Source organism: Engraulis encrasicolus, chromosome 20, assembly GCF_034702125.1.
Source record: "Engraulis encrasicolus isolate BLACKSEA-1 chromosome 20, IST_EnEncr_1.0, whole genome shotgun sequence".
NCBI lineage: Eukaryota > Metazoa > Chordata > Actinopteri > Clupeiformes > Engraulidae > Engraulis > Engraulis encrasicolus.
Genome location: NC_085876.1, coordinates 39,498,631 through 39,509,126, shown reverse-complemented (window position 1 = coordinate 39,509,126; position 10,496 = coordinate 39,498,631). Strand labels below are relative to the sequence as shown.

At 44.3% G+C, this 10,496-nt stretch overlaps 1 protein-coding gene across 1 annotated transcript in view; it reads left to right on the top strand.

Moving 5' to 3' along the window:
- Positions 1-1,345: 1,345 nt before the first annotated feature.
- Positions 1,346-10,496, top strand: part of lrp12 (low density lipoprotein receptor-related protein 12) — a 43,012-nt gene continuing 33,861 nt past the window's right edge. Inside the window, exon 1 of the mRNA XM_063185920.1 lies at positions 1,346-2,360. Coding sequence (XP_063041990.1) covers positions 2,273-2,360 — 88 coding nt within the window. The 5' untranslated portion in view covers positions 1,346-2,272. The remainder of the gene's footprint in view (positions 2,361-10,496) is intronic.

Sequence of the window (10,496 nt, the reverse complement as noted above, 5' to 3'; positions counted from 1 at the left end):
TCTGTTTGCGAGCAGTAAACTTGGCTGATAACTTCAACTTTAGGGCTACAGTATGCAAGGCTAGACAGCGGGTTAACCAATCAGGCCCCTACTGTTGCGTTAATAATGTTTGAGATAAAGATTCTTCAGCGCAGGATATCAGAAATAAACAAGACAGCGCAGATGGCTATTAGTTTTTTTGTTTGTTTTTTTTTTAAAATATGGTCACAATCGCGTTATTACGCATCATATGCAATATGCGTATTATTTCATGAAACCTCAAATCGGAAGCAATAGCCTGTACCCAGCACTTTCAACTCTTTCTCAGATTAATGGCAGCCTAATTGTCCCAAGCGATTTTGAAATCAAACTGAAGCCCATGCACGGAAGAATCGCATTGGATAGGGACTGGGTTTTAGCAAATGACACAGCAAGGTGCACAAATAACAACGTGGGACTTATGATGCGTCCTTTTCAGATGAATTGTGGACATTGGGTGAACTATTTGGCTGTGAACTTTAGACATAGGCTACAGGGTTGGATTCCATCAAAAACAGCTGTGCTGCTGACGTAATATTAGTAATAGAATGCTTGATGAAACGCTCCATGCTGCGTCGAGATTTCAGAATGTTGAAGGGTGTAACATTCTGCACTTCCACGCGTTTCAAACAGGCGGCGTAGGGTGCATGTACACAATGATAAAAAATAATGGACATGAAAACAAGTGATCATTCAAAATTAACTCCACTAACCACAGTAAAGCAAAATATTAACAATGAAAGTTATTCTAAATAGCATAATAGGGCACCTTTAACAAATGGGAAAAAAAACATTGTTAGATTGTCGTATATATTCTTATTCCACCTTCCTTTGTCGGATAGTCAAATTATCAAAATATTGGGCTATATTAGACTATTTGTCTAACATAGGCTAAATGTGGTGACCTATCTATTCTTACTTTTAGACTTGAGTCAGTAATTGTTTGACAGACCCAATCAATTCCAGCCGAGCCTATGTAGCCTATAGCCCTAATCCCTGATACCACACCAAAATTGTTACATAATAGTTTGCTGTGAAATAACCCCATTGAACTGTAGCAATGAAAAAAAAACAGGAAGCGATTCCTAATTTTGTTACATTGTTAGACATTTCCTTTGCACCGTTTTTGTTAACCATGCCAGCCATACAACTTAGCCTAATGTTACATTATTATAAAAATGCATCTGAAGTATTGCCCTTGTTTTCGAGATGCACTGAAAACGTGCGGGCCTGACGTTGTACACAACCTTTCACCTTCAATGAAAGAGGAGAAGGGGGAGTGGAAGAATAGCGCTGGGGTGCCGTTGATACCCGGCTGTAACAACATAGTAGAATCAGCCGTACACGAACGAAGAGATGGCCGCGGCTGCTGGGGCCCTAAAATCACGGGGATCTGTCGTGTAGACGTTTTGGAATATTGCGTCGATGTGGCAATGGCTCAATGAGAAAGACTAGTTTCGCTCAAGGCGGTGTCTGTAACGTTAGGTATTAACCGAAGGGACCAGCATCTCAGGAACAGGCTGTCCCGTGTACAGTTATTTTCGATGCTTAGCATAACCATTAGCTAGTCCGTTTTCTACACAGCGTTAGCTTGGAGTGGGATTGCAGCTTGTGTAGGCGTCTAAATCGAAAAGTAAAAGGACAGCGCAGTCAGGGGCATCCAGCCTTTAAGTAGCAAAGGGCTATTGCTGAACAGCATTTGTTTTTAGACGTATTGCTTCATCGTGCAAGCCTATGCTCGCCGTGATGTGTGTTGTTTGGTTGCAAGCTTTATGTGTAGGTAGCCATCTATGAACGCAGCTAGCAGTGCAAGTGATTACAAAGGGACAGCTTGGAAGAACGCTGGGTGGGAATGCAATGGCTTTGTGTCTGCCTTCGCTTTGAGCAGAATGACGAATGGAAATAATGTCCCCGCCGTTGAAAATTGGAATTTAAGAAGATAACACACGAATAACAATTATCACACCAATGTATTGACACACGTAGCTTAGTTTAACCGTTTAGGCTAGGTAGCTAGTAGATAGATAGCCAGCGAGTTTCTCTTTGTTGTGAACTCAGCACTCTTGCGTGTTGGAGCTTGTCCCTCTCGTTTGTCATACCGTTGATGTTTTCCCGTTCTTCTTCTATGTGCTGCCGATTTTCAACATTTATTTGCTTGCAACCAAACAGTTTGCTGCTTCTAAATGTGTTAGTTTAAAAAGAACGCGGTGACTCTACAGCTACAAAGTAGCTACAAACACCGTTCTGGTTCCATATGTTCGCTATTATGGCAAACACTCTGGGCTTCAATAAGATCTCAACATGGATATTATCACATCCTCTCGTCTGGATCATTTTTGTTGGTAAGTTCAACATACAACACAGATAACTAGTTTATGTATTGTTTCTGTTCCCTCCCCTAATGAATTAAAGGTCTTTTTGTTAGTTACTTTTAACTTGTCAATAGGCATAGATCATTACCTCTGCTTACTATAACACTTTGATTCAGCAAACAAACATAATCAATTTTCAACCTGCACGTAGGCTACTATCTGAGTAAAGCTAGATTGTCATTTAAAAAGTGTCATCACATCTTTAAAGGGCGTCACAACTAGACCATCATTGGCAAGTGAAATGTTCCTTTTTTTGTTAACGTGTTCTCTCAGACAACAATAACTTCTCTATCTGTAGGCTATGTCCCTGTCAGTGTGCCACAGTCTTAATAAGTGGCATTGACTAAAGTGTTTTGCTCTCTGGCTATTGATTCAACCCTTAAAAAACAACAACAAAGAAGGAAGATAATCACACAGTGGCTTAAAGCCAGAGCACTTGTTTTTGTGTTTACAGATGGGAATCAACATTGGCTTTGTTGACAATTTATCTGTTAAAGCAGAATCCAAACCCTTTTATGCTCCCATACAAAAGTAAAACATGAGGACTTTGTGCCCTCTAAACAAACTAAAATCCAACTACCATTAGCTTTTTGGTTGTTGAAATATTTATATGTTTTGTAATTATCAATGTGCTTTTATGGATGTATTGCATACACAGATACATTTATGGTCTTAGTTAATTGCTCTTTACTCTTGGTATTGATTTTCAGTTTGCCATTATCTGTCATTTAGGCGGTTGACTGAAATGAAGCCATAGCTGAGGGCTATTGTTTTTTAACACCCTCTAGCACTCCCACTCCCACCTCCCCCCCTAAGCATTGCTCAAACAACATATGGCTGGAATTTGCACGTCTGTTGGTTGCTTTTTGTGTGGTTCACAATAGCCTAGATTGAAGTGTCATTTAAGCTCCTTGCCCACTTGTGAAAATAAATTTGGATACTAGGCGCACACGTGTTAGGTCAGTTGGTTCACAACTGTTGGGTTTGGGTGATTCCAACTGCGAGAGTTCTCTTTGTGGTTTTAATCCTTTTTCGTGGTCTGAGAGGGTGCCCATTTGCTGGATACAGATGGTGTGTTTGGTAAAGGGATTCCTTGCTGTATCGCCTCCCATAACACATGAAAGGATACAAATAGGGTGAGGTACTGAGATTTACTAAAGTTGCAACACAACTCTATTATGTTTGCATGCAATGGGTGTTGTCAAAGTTTCACCACTGTTTTAATCCAGTAGAATGGAAGAGACAACCAAATGCATTAAACCAGAGAGATGCATTGCTATAATGTAGATCGATAGATGTAGATGTTTTCGAATTGTTCACGAGAACTCAACATTACTTCCAGAACCTTCACATATAGCTTGTTGAAGAATCTGCTCACTCAGATGTTTCACTTAGGTGTGAATTTTCAAGGTCCAATCACACAAGCGCTTTTAGTGCTGCCCTGTGTTTATTAATACAACAGACGTGGTTCATTTAGAATCTAGCTTTTAGATTAATGTGAACAGACTAGGTCTATATACCTTTGGCAAAACCCCCTCAAACTGAACTTGACTTCCCCCAACACAGTGGTCTGGAACTTGGTGGTCAAAGCAACACTTCCCAAAATCCATAATCAAAAAGTATCCTCTGCTAATTTTGAGCAAGTGTGCATTGTATATTACAATAGGCTAAAAGCCTGTGTTTGTTTTAAAATAGGACCCTGTGTTGAGAACCCAAAAAAGGGGGCGAAGGGGTACTAGGGGAGAGAGAAAATGTAAACAGAGGCCAGCTGGAACAAGGGTAGGGGGTAAGAATCACAAGTCAAGTTTGGTCCTCACGTTCAATGGGCCAAGTGTGAAGGCAGGCGTCTTGCAAATTCTCATGCTTAACTCTTACTGTTAGTGTTAGTTCTACAGTCACAGTTACTATACTTCCTGATCTATTTTGAGCTGTGAAACCTCATTCACGCCCTCCACCATTGGCAGAGGGGTCCCTGTGGTTTGTATGGGCATATGCGCTGTAGAGAAGGGAAGGTGGATGGGTTATGCAACTTGCATCAAGAGGTTCCTTTGTGTGAACGCTCACGGTTCTTCACTGTCACTTTTCTCCAAAAGGGGCATTGTGAAATACAATCTAGAACACCATAGAACACGGAATTACTGAATACACTCTGCTGAAATTATGGTACAGTTACTCAAACGCGAATGAAGAGCTTATTTGCCAAACGGTGTATCTCCATTTTGTAGAATGTTAGGAAATTGTCAGTTTTGTACTGGGCATTCCATTGCATTGCATTGCAAAATGCGTTTTATATAGGTTGAAAATGGTATGTTCTCAAAATATTTGAATGGCAAGAATTCACACATAGGTGATAGGACGTCTGGACATCAATTTTCAATAATAAAATGCAAAAGTGGTGGATAGTCTGTTTTGCAAATAAACTTTTCAAATACAGCCATGGGCAGGTCATTAATTAATTACTGAACTTGGTTTAAAGTTTTGCAGATGGTGTGTGAGTCAATATGACTGAAATCCACCACAGACTGCATGTGGAGAGGAAATAAATAAATTAATGAATAATTTAATGAATGAAACGGCAGCTGAAACGGAATGACGTGCAGAAGTCATACCCTTGGATGCACACACACACACATACACACACACACACACACACACACACACACACACACACACACACACACACACACACACACACACACAGAGTGTAGTGAGAAGCTCACTGGCATCAACAGTGCTCCATGAACCATTTGCAACCCCCCCCACTTGAAGATTCACACCGTTCACCATAGCAGCCCCCTCTCCTCATCCCCTCGTAGGAGCCTGGGAGTCGTGACCATCCAAGCATGATGTTCACACGCTGCCTGCCTGCCTGCCTGCCTGCCTGCCTGCCTGTCTGTCTGCTTGCCTGCCTGGTTGGTTGTTGACTGGCTGATCGTTCCCCTGACCGCCTGCTTGCTTGCTTGCTCACTCGCTCGCCCACCATGCATAATTTAACTTGCGCTGAGCCGGGCAGGCGGGCACCCATCAAAGCACCAGACCAACATTTCTCCACGGCTGTGAGCGCTCTCTCTCTCTCTCTCTCTCTCTCTCTCTCTCTCTCTCTCTCTCTCTCTCTCTCTCTCTCTCTCTCTCTCTCTCTGGCTTCCATATTTTCTTTCTCCATCTCTGTCACTCTCTCTTTCTCTCCTTTACCTTTCCTGTATCTCTCACTCTACCTTTCTGTTTCTCTGTCTCTCTTTCTCTCCCTCTCTGTCTTTCTGTCGCTGTCTGCTCCCAACTTGTCTCCGTCTCTCTTTTTCTCTTTCTCTCTCTCTCTCCCTCTCTCCCTCCCTCCCCCTCTCTCCAGCTTTTTTGAAGTGAGCTGTCTCTGTCTCTCTTTTTCTCGTTCTCTCTCTCTCTCTCCCTCTCTCCCTCTCTCCCTCTCTCTCTCTCTCTCTCTCTCTCTCTCCAGCTTTTTTGAAGGGAGCGTGGGCTTCAGGCTCCCACCAGCTTGCTATGGGGTTGCAGCATCAACAGATGGTTGTGCTGTGGAGTGTTACCCAGAGGAGGGAAAGTTGTATTGATGTTGTATTTCCTGTCTAAACGCTGAACAGCAGGCCAGTTCATCCCCTTGTGTGCTGTCGTCGCAGCCTACGTCCGTGTGTTCAGTTTAGATAACGCTTTTGGTACTTTCAGGGCTTTGCACGGCTGGGAGATACAAGTGTGTGTACACAGTGTGAACGAAGATGTCTCAGTGACATTGTCTTGCTCCAGTCAAGAGAGACAGTAGACACATTTTCTTTCTCTTTTTTTTTTTTTTTTAGATAGACCTTTTGTAAAAGTCAGGTCCCACTTGTCGAATACCTCTGTTCATTATTTTTGGATGTGCCAATCCAGTCTTGCACCCATGACCTCATGGCGTCTCTTGTATAGCAAGTCTTGGGTCAGCCGTGGCCTAATGGTTAGAGTGGTGGTGTTAAGATCAGAGGGTTGCCAGCCGGTTCGAACCCCACCCTTACCTCTCCCCAGTTCGAATCCCACCCTTACCTCTCCCCACACGTCCATCCATGGCTGAAGTGCCCTTGAGCAACGCACATAACCCCACAGGGACTGTAACCAGTACCCTGTAAATATCGTCAACTAAGTGTAATGAAGTGTAATGTAATGTTAAGTCTACCCTGTATTGTGATGTATTGGGACAGTCAGTAAGTTTAGGCAAAGGACGCGCTCAACTTCTTGGAAAAACGAAAGTCTTTGGGTGCGCGATAAAATGGATCAACTTAAGGAAGAAAAAGCCGCACTCACAAACTGCGTCTCGTTATTTATTTATATTACCACCATGTCCAAAAAGCAAACGCGTTTCGGCTATCAAGCCTTCGTCAGTGCGTGGTACTCAGAACAAAGACAGGGGTGCATCTTATCAAAGGGGAGGTGAGAGGTCACAAGCTGCAGGTGGATCACATGATAGTGGGTGGCACCCAAGGGTGCAAAAACACAGTGTAGCCTATAGGCAGCAACAAAAATACGCCGTCTATATCTTTAAAACAAAAAGAACAATAAAGAATGGAAAAAAGGAAAAGAAAAACAAGGCTGGAATTGTAAGATGTCTAAAAAAATAATAAAATCAGCTTATGACCTCTCACCTCCCCTTTGATAAGATGCACCCCTGTCTTTGTTCTGAGTACCACGCACTGATGAAGGCTTGATAGCCGAAACGCGTTTGCTTTTTGGACATGGTGGTAATATAAATAAATAACGAGACGCAGTTTGTGAGTGCGGATTTTTCTTCCTTAAGTTGGGGCAGTCAGTAACCAGTAATCTTTTTGAAGTGTAATGAGGGAGGCGTTTAGCACTTTTTGAATGCGCAGGCCCAGCCTCAAACGTGTGTAAGGCTTGGCTATTAGGTCACTCTTTAGCATACCTAGAGTAGAGAATCATTTATGGCCTGTGTTTAGGTCAATGATGTAGCACACGTCCGGGTGGTGCAACCACAGCTCATGCCAATAATGTATGGATTAATTTAGAAGCACGGTAAAAAGCATGTTCATTGCAGTACATTAACTACCCATTGCTAATGAATATATGGTGCCTGAGCCCAAAAAAACTTTATTGACCCTAATACTATGCTTATGGTAGGTGTCAGGGAGGCTGGCATTTTACTGGTGTAGCATGCACACATCTTCTTTTGAAAAGCAGACATCAGAGCCGTTACGTTAGTTTTCAGACAAGACTGTAGGCACGCAGGGCTCCCTCCTGACTGTGGAAGTGCTGGGCAGGTGAGATTAAGTTTCCAACGGACGGAGGACGGCCATTCTCACGAGACGACTGCGAAAAGAAGAGGAAGGAGGTGTGATCGGACTGTTAATTGTTTTCAAGGAAGCTCGATGTTCCCTCCTCCTGAAACAGTCGGCTCAGCCATTATCAGGCAATCAATGGCGCACCTCCCCGGGCTCTGAATAACACAGCAGGCTTTTAATAGTGTGTGTGTGTGTGTGTGAGATGGAGAGATAGAATAGGGAGGGACATGGAGGTAGAGAGGAGAGAGACATGGATAGTGTGTGAGGGGGAGCAAGAGATAGTGTTGCCAGATTGGGCTGTTTCCCGCCCAATTGGGCTGCTTAGGATGGCTGTGTGCAGGTGAAAAGGGCATTTAGCAGAAAAACCTGCCCAATTTTTGCCATAGAAATCAATAGAATTGGGCGGGATTTTGTGCTTCTAGGCGGGTTTTGAGCATTTTTTTGGGCTGGAAATCATCAGACTCATCTGGCATCCCTGGCAAGAGACATCAGTAGATTGAGAGAAGATGAGGGTGTTTGAGTGAATGACACAGAGAGGCAATGACAGGAGACCTGATGTCTAATTTAGACGAAGGAGAGGGAGTGAGCAAGAGAGAGCTAAATAGGTGGGATGTAGTGGTAGACTGACGGGATTTAGAGACGGATACACCGCTAGTGTGTCTGTGTGTAAGTGAATTGGAGAGAAGTATTAAGAGAGGGACGGACGGACGCAGAGCGTCAGAGACTGTGTGTGTGCGTGTGTGTGCGTGCGTGCGTGCGTGCGTGTGCGTGCGCACGTGTGTGTGTGTGTGTGTGTGTGTGTTTGTGCGTGACTGGTTTGATTCGGCTGGCCCCCTGCTGTGCTGTGCTGTGCTGTGCTGTGCGGATCTGTTCTGAGGCTAAAGAGGGCACAACCGATGTTCTGTCGAGATGGGCTGCTCCATCGACACAAGCTACCAATAGGCTGTTACCCAACCAAGCCCAAACCCAACCCCGCTAGCACTACAGTGGTGTGTTGTTAATGGCTTGGTAACTCAACTCGACTGGTAGCTCACCTCGACACCACGGTGTGCGTGCGTGCATGTGTGTGTGTGTGTGTGCGTGCGTGCGTGCGTGCGCGTGTGTGCGTGCGTGCGTGCGTGCGTGCGTGCGTGTGTGTGTGTGTATGTGTGTGTGTGTGTGTGTGTGTGTGTGTGTGTGTGTGTGTGCGTGTGTGCGTGTGTGCGTGTGTGCGTGTGTGCGTGTGTGCGTGTGTGCGTGCGTGCGTGCGTGCGTGCGTGTGTGTGTGTGTGTGTGTGTGTGTATAATTGTGGCAGGCTCATGTTAGTGCTGCCAGCTGACGCGCTCCCCTGTGAATCAGCACTAGACAGGCAGGCCAGCGAGGTATGTGCAGACCTGACCAGCTCCCAGTACGCCCCTGACATGTGAGACCAGTCACTCGCCTGCTGAGCTGTGCTGTGCTGTGCTGCGTTTAGCTGAGCCAGTCCACAACAACATTAAAAGTTTAAAAATGTAAGAGTAAAATAAAGAGTATGTTGGATGGTGGCCAGACTGAGTAGGCAATGATCTATGCTGCCCATTCCCCAATTTGAAGTTTTTATGAATATTATACAGCTAAAGATGCATTTTACTGGAAATTCAAAATGGCGGACGCGATGAAGATCCACCGTATGTGTGAATTCATGTATGACTTTTTGTATGAAAAGTGTAATTTTTTCTCCATCATAATAACTACTAAAAAAATCAAATTGGTGGCTAACACTTTTATGAAAAAGATGAGATGTCTGAATGGGCAGCATAAACTGGAAGTAAACAACGGAGAAAAAAAAAGTACATGCTCTACTTTTAAGAATGCATTGTGGATCTGACAGGAGGTGGTTGGTCTTGGTTTAGCCAAAATAACATAAACAAAATAAACCTGACCAAATTAATTTTCTCATGCACATTTTTATTACCCTTCTGTTATGCCATCATTGTTTGCTAAAAGCACCATCAAGGTCTTAACCACCATGTAGCCATCAGAGCTGTTTGCACGTAATGGACTCGACCTTATCTGTTCCACCTTTTATATGCCTTGATGGGGTTGGCTGGAAGAAAGGACGTGAAGCTTTAGGTAGCTCTCTGGTTGGACGGCAATGTCATCAATATGTGACATAAGGTCTGCCCACCCCCCCTTGTAAGGCTACGGCTCATTGGCATTCCTCTCCAGGCCTCTAACCAGCCTGATCCCACCACACCGGTTGTTTAAAAAAAAAAAAAAAAAAAGCGGGAGGACGGGGGCAAAAAAATCTGCCTTGAGCTGAAATGTGCATGCTCACGTCCATGGGGACGCATAATGACATGGTGCTGGGTAGAGACCCCTTGCTGCACCTCCGATGGTGTTGATGTTTCTCTCTCCTCTCAGCTGTGTGTGCACGCGTGTGTGGTGTTTGTGTGTGTGTGTGTGCACAAAAGCGCGCATGCATGCACACTTGAACTGATGATGTATGTGTGTGTGCTCTGCACGCGCATGTGTGTGTGTATGAAAGATTTGCAGCAGCGGCAGTTCACCGCTGAGTGTCAATTTGTCATTGGTCGGCTGGTGGTCCCTCTACTCGTTAAAGGGGGCCTTCTTTGAAAGCATCCACCTCCTCCTCAGCGATTGGCTTCAGGTAGTGATTAAGACGTGTCCTGGACCGCCATCGATCTAAAGTAGTCAATTTCCATTCACAATGTACAGGGCGGTGGGGAGAAGCTGTCCTTTTGAGTTGGCATATGTGGAAAGAGCTGCTATTGAAATAGGAGAGCAATGAAGATGGTATGTCAATATCCCAGGGGTGTAAATAATTAGTGAAATGTATCGATATATCGC